Source organism: Ruditapes philippinarum, unplaced genomic scaffold (genome assembly GCF_026571515.1).
Source record: "Ruditapes philippinarum isolate M1 unplaced genomic scaffold, ASM2657151v2 ctg1501_1_1_1_1, whole genome shotgun sequence".
NCBI classification, from domain to species: domain Eukaryota; kingdom Metazoa; phylum Mollusca; class Bivalvia; order Venerida; family Veneridae; genus Ruditapes; species Ruditapes philippinarum.
The window spans coordinates 133,722-145,799 of record NW_026865261.1 but is presented as its reverse complement, the minus strand read 5'-3'; the positions used below and the strand labels follow the sequence as shown (position 1 = coordinate 145,799).

Sequence of the window (12,078 nt, the reverse complement as noted above, 5' to 3'; positions counted from 1 at the left end):
AGTTAACGTTCACTTTGCTTTTAAGGAAGTTAATGATTGGACTCACTTAATCACAATGGAGTTTAAATCAAGATTCTCTGGACCAATCAAATTAATAAAAAATCGTATATGATCAAAGAAAAACGAGGACTGGCTTCAATATGACATGAATAATGTTAAATGTATTAAAGATAAATTTGCATTGTGATAATTTGATTTTAATCCTTTCCCCTCCGCCCCCTTTCAAACCCCCCAAACAGAAGGGGGCACATCCCCCTTCTGGCAACCCCCTGATGCATCTTTTGGATTGGGGGGGATGTGGGGGCGGCGACGAAAAAGTGCTCACTTTTTTTAGCAACATTTCTCTAACGAAAACTTGTGTTTGGGGCCCAAATAGGTCATTTTTTTCCTAAAGGGGGGGGGGGTCGAAAGTGGCGTTATTTCGCGTATATATGAAGGTAAGGGTTTAAGAAATTTAAGACTTTTGCATGTATAAAGCAGGAAAATGGTTTTTTGAGGCAGGGACTTAATTTAAGAGATTTAGGCATTTGAGATTTATTTTCAGTTAAATCTTCAAATAGTAAAATCAACATCTTACAGAAAGCAAACAATATTTTAGTTTATAACCCTTCCAGTTTTTTTAAACGGATAATTATGCGCCGGGAGATATTGCTATAAGCGAGCAATACCGGTATTAAAACACATTAAATTTCCCTCTTTTTATTACCACACGTTGTACACAACATGAGCTGCTGTGACGATGCGCGTACGTTCGATGCAGCGCAGTGTAATTTCTGATAAACAAGCACTTTTTAACTGTCAAAGAACAACAATTTACCAAATAGAGAAAATGATAAATCACTCCAAAACCGAAATAACATATAACTGGTCACAGTCCCCAGCATTATTGGGGTACTTAGTCTATTTGAATCTATTAATTCTTATGGTAACACGCTGTGTCCTGAAAAACGTTTCGAAATAGTAATTACCAAGCTAACTTTATTAGACATTGAAAAAAAAAAGGAAAAAAAAGAGGAGATACCCTACATATTTTCTTAATTTTACCACTTAGACATGTTGCTAGCGTTTTAACCTTTGTCAAGAACATAATGGATGGTCTGACAAAGATCTGAATTGCCAACATTCGTCACATATCACTTTATCAAATAGACCGCACTTCTGCCATTTTGGCCTGGTTGCTTGCAGCTTCTAGAGATTCATCGAACTTGTCGACATTAACCATACTTTCACGATTGTATATGTTTCTCTTTCCAACAATGACTCCATGTTTACACATCTGGAAGACGTTTACAGATGTACAAATTGAATGTTGTGGATTATACCCATTCACAGTCCAATTGGCTGTAATTTATTTTTTTTTTCAGTCTGATCATCTGTTAACTGATAGAATAACTTCTAAAGATTCGTTATAACTTTCATATTGCACGAAAACAATTCAGATTCAGAATACAAATTATACCAATTATTACGTCAAAGGTTTTTGGACATTTGATTGTTACAGTGGTAATTATGAGGCTTTGCAGTCGTAACAAATAGTAAAACTACTTAAGGCAGTTATATACCATGATAAGCCGACTGAGTGGAAACCCACAAAAATATACTGGCTTTACAGTACCGAGAAGTAAAGTGACTAATTAATGATTAGATATTGTGTATAGATACACATTCATGTGATTTGTAAAATGGCAGACACAAACATCGCTTACCGCTACGTCGCGACAGCCCATATTTCGAAAGATTATCCCTTTTGGTGAAATCATCTGTGTACTGTAACATACCTGCAGCCACAATTCATAAAACAAAAGAATAACTCCAATGCAACGTGTGAATCATTACAAAAGATTTCAAGATGTTTTACAACAAAAATGCAGCCAGGTATAATCAATAATACTCAACAATTTACATGACAATCAACGCCAATCAGATAATAAAACAAACATGCAATTAAAAAAAGAATAAAAAGGGAACAAACTGAAACAGAATTAGTTAATGATAAGTTAAATAAAGGCGAAACAAATTGATGAACTTGGAAAACTTAGCAAATAGGACCTAACTTATGTTGAATTTGATATAGTATTATACAAACACAATACCTGTCCATCTGAACATTTCTCAATATCTGCACAATTTCTGGCCTCAGCTATACCTTTGCATGAAAGACAGTACAATGCAGATGCCACTGAAACAAACGATCTAGTCCCTGTTATTAAGTTACTGTAGACGTTTGTAGTACGAAGCAAGTTTTATGCAACAAAATAAATGTGTTCACTTATTTCATAATTTTTACAATATCAAAACTGTTATCTTGCCTTCTTATTAAAGTGTTTAACCCCCTTGGGTGATGGGTTGCGTTTTAGTATTGATATATCACAATTAGAGCCACGGTTTTAAACAGGTTGAATTGTAAGAGGTGAGTAAATGGGTTCGAATCACTGAAGTCTATGCAACTCTTATATCCAGCAGGTGGAGAAGCTTTGCTCCCTTGTGTTGCTTTAAGTTAGCCAAAATAATTATTCTTGCTTGGCGTCATATGACGTAAAGTGTATTGGTTCGCCGTTAAACCAAACACAACATACTAACAAAACATACGAACACAAAAGTGTTTATCATTTATTTGAAATAAACTGGGTTTTAATATCTTTTTTACATATTAATAAATGGGTCAACATAATATGTTATGTAACACTTACCACTCAGTACCGATGAAATCACAATAATATTAATCAGCACTTTCATGTTTAGTATAATATTGTAAGTTAATATACACCTTGTCAGGTATAAGCATTCAGATAACATAAATGCCCTACATTGAATACATCAAATTGGTCAACAAAGTATGTGTAGGTTAAGATAAGCAAAAGGGACGCAACTCTCTTTTTGTTACCTTATCTGTAAAGAAGTTTTCGCAATCGTGACACAATAAACTTACGATTATCCATAATAATTTCACAGTTAATAATGATTTAAAGTAGTTATACTACTCGTTTCAGCAACGACTGTTAATATTTGTTTAATGCGTAAACATCTCATCCTGATTAGTACGGTCAATGCACACAATGTATTAATCTTTGATTTTCCGGTAAGGTTCGTGAAATGTGGGTATACGATTTGTGTAGATCTAATTTGTGTCAATGAAATTTTGATATTGAACATTAAACTACGGGTTTGTAATTAATATATGATTTAAGTCATATAAGATTGAGACCGCGTAGGTCCTTGAATTTTCGTTTTATTGAAACTATAATTGCTGTTGTTTTTTTGTTTTTTTTTCGTTGATGTTTAATATGTTTTGCACTTATTTTTGTAAAGTCTTACCTTATTCAAATAACACCGTTCAAGAATAAATGTCTAGAATCCGATCGGAAGAAATCAATAATTTTGATTTTAATTTGGTAAAACACAATACGAAACGAGACAACACATTGTTTCTAAGTTGCTTCACATCCGAGTCTAATCTTTTGCCAGCTACCCGCCATTGCCATAAAAATATTCTTCTTAAATAAAGAAAGATAATAACTGTTACAATAAAATAAGATTCATAATGCCCGTCGTTACCTACAATTTTGTTAACAAACGGCGCCATCTTGGAATGAAAAAGGTGTTTTTGTTATTCTTTTTGTTGGAAAATACTGGAAACCAGATATATGTATAAACACGCTTCAGAATTTTCCGCTTCATATATATGAACATATATGGATATGTTTCTAGCAAAATTGTTTGGTAAAACACAATTTATAGCGAACTTGAAACTCGAAGCGGGCCTGAAAGTTTATGAAGTAATGTGGATTCGACACCGTTATATTGCTTTATCAATCGTTTTTTCTTTAATTCAATTGAATACTCGTTTCAGAGTTTACAAATTGTTTGATACGACGCAGTTCAAATTCCAAGCCCTCAAACCATAGAATTTTCTTATATCAAGCTATCAAGTACCTGGCAGTGTACGTCCGTGGCCGAGTGCTTAAGGTCGTTGACTTCAAACCACTTGCCCCTCACCTCTGTGGGTTCGAATCCCGACAAGGACTTTGGATTCTTTCATGTGAGAAAGCTATCCAGCTAGCTTACGGAACGTCGGTGGTTCTACTCAGGTACCCGTTCGTGCCTGAAATAATGCACGGAAGGGCACTTGAGGTTTTCCTCCACCAGTAAAGCTGGAACGTCGCAATATGACTTATACTGTGTCGATGTGACGTAAAACCCAAAAACAAACAAACTGACAAACAAACCTGGCAGTGTTATTTTGGCTGTATTAACGACTTGTATTTTAAGCTTGTTTGATTTTTAAAAACATATAAAGCTTATTTCATATGAAAATTTGTAAATAACACGGGGTCGAATATTGAAATGAATGTTTTAATATATACATGATTGACAGATTAATACAATCAAATACCAAATCCATAATATTAACAACAGGAAGAACTTTTATACTTTGGGTTTCTAAAATTATAAAAAATAGTTTATAAGAATGAACTTCTTGCTTGCGACGTTTGACGGAATGGGTTGTGAAGATACGACCGGAGTTACCCGTATCTTGTGTACATTTTTTACAGTTGTTAACTTTACAAACGTTTGAATTATAATACATGTACAAACACACGGGCTTTTACTGATTCGGTATTTTTCCAGGTTTTCCACTTATTTCTGTTTGTAAACGAATAATTCGTTCAATTTATATATTTATTTAAGTGCATCAGACATGTTTTGTGTTCTCATTTATTTTTCAAGAACAAGAAATAACGTTCGTATAATGATATTGATTATGGGTGCACTATTTTACATTTATAATAAAGAGATTGGAGGTATACAAATTGTATAAAAGTTGAAGACATTGTCTCCATTTTTGTTTTTCAACACAACACAAACCCAAAATTTCTCAGACATTTTGTCGAATTTATTCAAAAGTGGCGATTAAGGAAACCTATTGTTCAAAACAAACATGAATAATTAAAATGGTGTTGCTCAATTATTTTAACACCCATACTAATGCCTAAATTTTCCTTGAAATATAATTCCTTAAATTTGAATATATAGCATATTTTATGGTTTAACGGGTTAATGGGCTTTCAACAAATGATTTCGAATTGTATCAATGAATGCTTAACAATTGCATGTATATATATATATTTATTAAAACAAGCGGTGTTAAGTTATGAAAATAACGAATAACGACGTTCATAAAACACAACAGCAACAACGGTTCTTAAACATACACCAAACGGGAATCGTGATGTTTTAATGCATATTCGTTGGAAACAAATTCTATTAAAGTTGCTTGGACTTCAATGAGCATTTTTTTTCATTGGTATTTCAAACATAAAAGAAAACTACAGAAATGTATCATAAATATATTCATATAAGCTATTTCTTGATAAAGAAATGTCGTGACAGTGAGATATTTTAAGTGATTTTGTAAGAGCATTTGTATGCAGCATAAAAAGTTTCTTCGTAGAACTTTATTATCCGTGATAATATATAGACATGTAGTATAGGATCGTGTATTTCAAACTTGCATAAAACATTTTAGAAGCTTGTTGTGGCATATAATACCAAAAACAATCAGCATAATTTTTTCCATAAACTTTTTAATATTTAACAACAATCGACAGAATCAATGTTCTTAGAGAATACAAATTTGAAGCTACATTAAGATTATGATTTTAAGAAACATAGATACTTGTAAGGCGTAAATTGCAACTGTAATGAACTTTCATTCTAGAGGAAATCTGCTGCAAGTATCATAAAGTGTCTATATAATTATTCAAATTAAGTTGAAAAACAAAAACCATAGTTTGCATCATTCATTCTGACTCGCTCTTGTTATAAACATATATTCTTCAAATCGAAACGATATAAAGGTCGTATTTTCCAGCCGCGCCAACTCTATAAGAGTTCTCGTTCCCATTGTCCCACTTAACCCAGACCCACATTGGAAGACTATATTGCCGAAGAACGGTTCCTTGTCCATGTGAGTCCTTTTAAAAAAAATACAAAAAAACTAATATCATTAATCTTGTCTGAAAGTGTAAATACTAAAATAAAGTCATTAAATTTTACAGTCTTCAGGACTTTCTTACGAATAAATAATACACCAGATTATATATCCTTTTGTTTAAAATGAATGAGAAAATTAAACATGTTATTAAATAAAGTAAGGCAATGAAAGATTTCATTGTATGCAGTGTTATACACCATTGAAAACAACACCATCTTACAAAATCAATGATAATATTACTAAATTTACAGTTATATGATAATTTGGTTCAATCCTCAGATACAAGTCTCTTTGTAAATTTCTTTCACAGTTAAATATTGTGTCATGTCGGAAATGTTGTCGTTAGAGATCTGTAATTACTGGTAAGCTATGCCGAAAGCAGGTTGGTTTCGCACGTTCACAAACAAATGTTTTGCTGACACCGACGTAAAAACCACAATAAACCATACAAACTGTAATTCCCATTTGTCTTATTATGAACTTTTTTTTAAAATGTTCAATGTTATTCTAAATACATTTAGGAACGAAACAATGGATAAGCTTAAGATAAGAACTGCTAAAATACTGTACAAAAATGTCCAAACCTGGTCTTTGTATTCCCAATCTTGGCCCCGAACGACCCGCGTTATATTGAAACGAATGTATTGTACCATGTCAGATCCAAAAATAGCAAGAATTCTGTTTCCATTTATTACGGTTGTCTGTATAATAGGGTACGTAGTTTGTAGACTAGAACCTGTCGTCGATTCTGACACGTTATTTATCGTTGCATTTGTTCGTAGTGATGTTCTAGTCGTTGCAGTGGTAGTGTCTGTACTTGGAACAGATGCTGTATGTGTCGTCTCAACTGCAAAAAAGTGATATTTCACACATAAATTAAACTTATTATCCTAATGATTAAATGTACTATAAATCTTTCGAAGGTACACGTAAGATATTTAATATGTTTTCTTTAAGGTATTATATAAAGAAGACACAGAAGGACCATTTTCAATTAACACAGCCTAAGGACATATTTGAATTCAATGGTTAAGTTAACATCTCGTTTGGGTGCACACAATTTTCTTAAACTCTTCTCCACAGGAATTCATTGCTCACCAATGAAACATTAAGACAACAAGCTGTTAAACTGAGCCTGTAATTTCGTGAAAATAATATCACAATGCACATGCTTTTACATAAAGTTATTAAATACAAATATAACAACATATACTTGATTTTTACTAATCAAAATAAAATTAATTAACACAATGTTGCATTCACTGCTAATAATAACAGCCCCTTCCATAGGCCAAAATAAAAAGCATTCCATAAGAGAGGAGGCCGCTCTACGGCGTCGCCAATTATGGTAAATTAAACAGCGCGTCCTTTTTTAAATGATGTTGATGACGAGTTTTAGCAACTTCTTGTGATTAGATCACAGTTCAAAACAAACACACGTTGATCGTATTCAGCATTTTAATTAAGTAGAATAATAATCACAATAATTATTACTATTATAATAATTATTGAAATTTGGGATATTTCTAAAAAAAGGAGATAATTACAGAGAGTAATATTCAAAATTTGCGGTTTTAGGTTATCAAATATTTATTATGCCTTAGTTATTAAAGTAATTATGGAACGTTCTTGTGATCATGATTAACCTATTTATTTGTCGTTAGATTATGTAACAAAATACATAGACTTAACCTGTATAGGTTATAAAATAAATGATAATGCATGTAGTACTGACCTGAATTATCACTTTCATTGTGTGCGACCCGGCAGTTTTTGTTGCAAAGATCACACTTGCAGCATGCGTTACAAACATGCTGTTCCGATGTACGAGCATCAATTTGTTTGCTTTCTGCTCTCCTTCCAATTATACTCGCCCCGGCTGTTCTCGAGCAAATCTTCAAATTATTATAAGCCCATACAATAAGCTTTATATTAATTGTCAAATTCCTTATCAAAATAAACATCTTTTACAGACAATTTTATAAAGCAACATTTTACTGTTATCAATTCAATGATTAAAAACAAAGTGTTTATATGAAATACAACATCGATTAAAAACAACAACAACAACGACAACATCTCGCGAAAGGTTTGTACCTTATATAAAAATGTGCACTATATAATAAAGACAGAAATTACATAGCTATGTGCTTTTGGTGTATAACTGTTATCCAAATCCGATATAACAAATAACAAAAAGGTTGCATACTAAATTATAACGTTTACTAGCAGGCTAGAGCGTCTTGTACATAAACAAATAACTTTATAATTAGCTGTTGTTAATTAATTAATAATAACTCTAACTTTCATAAACGCACATAAGCATCCAGTCAATAACGGGTGAACATGTGCACCACACATCTAACATTATTTTGCTTTTTTACACGTTCAAAAATTATAAGTAAAACAAGATTAGGAAAATTGTTAATAAGCATACCATTATAGAAATCGTATAACATAAATTTAAACAATTATGTATGAGTACAAACATTCTATGAAGTCATTTCTTACATGTGGATTGGCACATTTAGCATTCAGAACTCTATCTCCAAATTCCCTCGTTTCCTGGAACATGCATACCTGTCAAAAGCAATAACATTAACACTATATGCCTATTACAGTTCTGCTTTTAAGTAAACCACTCACAAGATTTGTTTAACTTAAGTTAAAACATGTAGTTCTTTAAACCGAATACTAATACTAAAAGAAATGTACCTACTGAATAGCTGACAGTGTAACCCATGTCAATCGTCATTAAAGCATGGGTAAAATCTGTTGTCGCCAGCAAAGTTAATGGTTATTAAAAGCTTTTTGTCCAGTTTTTGTTGAACCGGTATAAAGACATACGTTAAGAGGATGCTGTTCCTTGATAAGTGAATGATAACTGAATAATGAATACCACTACCGTAATAATTTATCAAAAAATGGAAAAGGCCGCCGTTGAATAAACTTTAAGAAGGGAATGGCGTGAAAACTAATTGTAATAAAAGAATACCTCTCCGATTTTGCAGAAGTCAATATCATGGCATGTGGATGTATCTCTGTATACTGGACAATTGTAGCATATTGGCCCTCTGGAAACAGGGTAACCTTAAATAAAAGTAAGTGAGTTAAAAACAGATATTTGTGTGTATGATGTTATTATTTTTTAAGTGAATGCTTGGAATATGATAAACAAGATCGACAAGGAAAGGCGGCGTTCAATGAACGCAACCCCAACACGACCCAGCAACAACAACCAGTGGCAAGGAGACCATAAGGATCCCAAACAAAAACAGGACAGGGCAAAAAGTAGATCACGGACAGGCTAATCACTAAAATGATACATAAGTAGAAATAATTGGAAGAGCATTAAAATGCCATTTTTAATGAGTTCAATAAGTTTGATGATTGGTTTTTTATGCTGAGATTATATAACAAAAATCAATTTTAAAGAAATTATATATCAAAAACATATACCTGCTTCACCACATCCTTCCGAATTGCAAATGTCAGAGTTGCAACATTGTGTGCATGACAAGCTACTATTTGAATTATTGGCACATTCCTTATCCACCATAAACAAAGCATTTAGATTATCAATAAATCGTTATGAAAAAAACATTCAATTCAATATTGAATCGCTTTAAAATAACAGTTTTATTTAAAGCAAAGTAAACAAAATATTCCTCGTGCTATTTTAAACAAATGAAAAGTTGCAGAGTAAGATAATTATCTGATTTTTCCGCTGATCATCAGTCAGATAGGAATGAATTAGCTTCGAGAAATTACACCAAAATCACTATTGATTTTTCCGTCAATATTGGCAATTTCTTAACATCAAATATATTTACCCGACAAAATGTACAAAATAATTTAACTGAGACAGACATTTCAACAGTTTATACAGTTTATTTTGGCTAAATCGGCATGAGAAAATGCCTTTGGCCATTTACAATAACTTTCATGATGGCCAAGACAACAGAAATATATACAATATAAATATAACATACAAAAACATATATACATCAAACGATTATTTTAACAATATTTCTATAACTTGAAAGTACTTTAAACAGATATTTTAAGGAGCAGCCATATTTGCAAGAAATTCTGCTCTTAATTTCATAGCACATGAAGTAAATTTTCCAACATTTCTTATTTTTTTTATGTTTTTACTTGACAAAAGAAAATAAAATTTATTTAGAGTAGGAAAGGAATAGTTTATACAATATCTTTTACGCAACTCTCTGTAAATAGGACAACAGAGTAAAAAATGATATTCGTTTTCAACATGAGTTCTACACATTTTACAGATACGATCGTTTCTATCAATTCCAACAAATCTACCATTTTCAACTTCTAAATTATGTGACGACAATCTAAATCGAGACATTGTTTGTCTACAGGAACTTTTATCTAACACCGTCAAATATTTTTCAAAAGAAAATTCTGTCTTGAACAAACAGTAAAATTTAAGTTTCGGTTGATTTGCAATTGTTTCGCTCCACTCTTGTACGTATTGATCCCGTAACCTTTGCTTTAATACAGACATATAGTTATTATCAAAATTTGTTTCATTCCATAAGTATCCATAGCCTAAATTATTTAACAATTTTTTCACAGACAAAGTCCAGGAATTATTTGAATTTAGATTTTCTGATGACTTTAATTCTGAAAAAATGTTATACATAAGTGAACCTGGACATTTCATTATCTTTAACCATTGTTTCAATGCTCGCTCTTTACATAATACAGACAATGGAAAGCGACCAAGCTCACCCAGCACAGCAGCATTTGATGTCTGGGTTCTAACACCAAGAATTCTCTTGCAAAAACGAAAATGAAGTTTATCAATTTCTTTATAATTATATACTCCCCATACTTCTGAGCCATATAGAAGTATGGGGACTACAAGAGAATCAAACAGTGATAATTGTGTTTTTATATCAAGATTTAGTCTACTTATAACTGAAAGAAGATTGTTATATGCTCTGAGAGCTTGGTCGTTTAGAGCCTGAACAGCAAATTTCATGTTGCCGGTATAGTAAAATTTAACACCAAGGTAACAAAAAGAATTAACGATATCTAGCTTAGCACCATTAACATACCAATTATAATTGCATTGCGTTTTTCTTTTCTCAAAAATACATATTTTAGTCTTGCCAGCATTGATTTTAAGGCCCCACTGCAACGAGTATATATAAATATATACAAGCATTCAGTGTTGAAAATTGCAAACTGCTTTGGGGGGGGGGGGGGGCGTTTACGTACCTCTCATGAAACTCGTCTGCAACTCTGTCCTATATCTTTCACTGTCGCCGACATGTTACAAACAATACTTATATAAAATTGTGACTTTCAGATTATTTCAAATGTTGTTACAAATGATATTAGTAGTTTGAAGAATTTTTCTTTTCCAAAATTTTCAGTAATTTTCAGCATTGATAGATAAATGTTTTACATACACAATTGCATTTAAAATGAAAAATATTATAAAGCATAAAACATCGTCAGCTAAATAATTACTAAAACATCCTTATTGGTATCAATGCTAAAAATGTTTCTCCTGACTGAACAGTCCTGACATTCAATGCTTGCAGTTTCATAATAAGCATGTGTACATCTATGAATACTTTGAAAAACATGATACCTTGGAAGCATTGAAATCAGCAAAATAACATGAAATTGATAGTCGGTATGAGTTTGTACAAAAGTGATAATGAAAAAGTGCAACATCCTTTACGCACCCTAGCACCGGCTTAAGCGGTCCTTAATTGCTAACACTTACATGTGAGTTAATGATCCCGAGGAACAAGGACAATTTAACAACACAGAAGAGAAGTACGCGGCATCTTTTTGACAGCTGTCACATTGCCCTTGATACTACTATTTTACATTTTGTACCGGGGAAGTGGTGCTGCAAAATTTAACCAGGACTGTAACATTTTCAACTTTTACGTTTTGGGCGTTTTAGAGTCCATGTGTGTATTTCTTTCAATTGTATGTATGTGCAATATTTTGGATCAGAAAGGAACAAACAATTACAAAGTATACCACATAACAAACAAACGAACGAAATACGCGACATAACTGTAGATTTT

General features: G+C 32.3%; 2 protein-coding genes across 2 annotated transcripts; both read right to left on the bottom strand.

Moving 5' to 3' along the window:
• Nucleotides 1-1,141: 1,141 nt before the first annotated feature.
• On the bottom strand, nucleotides 1,142-2,849 carry LOC132728416 (uncharacterized). Its single transcript, XM_060714060.1, has 4 exons — nucleotides 2,691-2,849; nucleotides 2,094-2,179; nucleotides 1,707-1,778; nucleotides 1,142-1,276 (listed from the first exon to the last, which is right to left on the bottom strand). The coding sequence occupies exons 1-4, from the start codon at nucleotides 2,794-2,796 to the stop codon at nucleotides 1,142-1,144; spliced, it is 399 nt and encodes a 132-aa protein (XP_060570043.1). The 5' UTR covers nucleotides 2,797-2,849.
• Nucleotides 2,850-5,382: 2,533 nt separating this feature from the next.
• Nucleotides 5,383-9,572, bottom strand: LOC132728419 (uncharacterized). The gene is made up of 6 exons (XM_060714064.1): nucleotides 9,455-9,572; nucleotides 8,991-9,085; nucleotides 8,507-8,575; nucleotides 7,731-7,890; nucleotides 6,580-6,842; nucleotides 5,383-5,975 (listed from the first exon to the last, which is right to left on the bottom strand). Exons 1-6 carry the CDS (start codon nucleotides 9,552-9,554, stop codon nucleotides 5,838-5,840), a joined length of 825 nt encoding a protein of 274 aa, XP_060570047.1. The 5' UTR covers nucleotides 9,555-9,572; the 3' UTR covers nucleotides 5,383-5,837.
• Nucleotides 9,573-12,078: the final 2,506 nt, after the last annotated feature.

Bases quoted from the DNA above. Each gene is read 5' to 3' on its own strand.
- LOC132728416 (XM_060714060.1), bottom strand. From the start codon at position 2,796: ATGTTATCTGAATGCTTATACCTGACAAGGTGTATATTAACTTACAAT. The intron at 2,180-2,690 runs GTAAGTGTTACA...CGTTTGTTTCAG, and splicing joins GATTTCATCGGTACTGAGTG to TGGCATCTGCATTGTACTGT. The intron at 1,779-2,093 runs GTATTGTGTTTG...TTGTGGCTGCAG, and splicing joins AGAAATGTTCAGATGGACAG to GTATGTTACAGTACACAGAT.
- LOC132728419 (XM_060714064.1), bottom strand. From the start codon at position 9,554: ATGGTGGATAAGGAATGTGCCAATAATTCAAATAGTAGCTTGTCATGC. The intron at 7,891-8,506 runs GTAAGAAATGAC...AATAATTTGAAG, and splicing joins CTAAATGTGCCAATCCACAT to ATTTGCTCGAGAACAGCCGG. The intron at 6,843-7,730 runs GTCAGTACTACA...ACTTTTTTGCAG, and splicing joins CAATGAAAGTGATAATTCAG to TTGAGACGACACATACAGCA.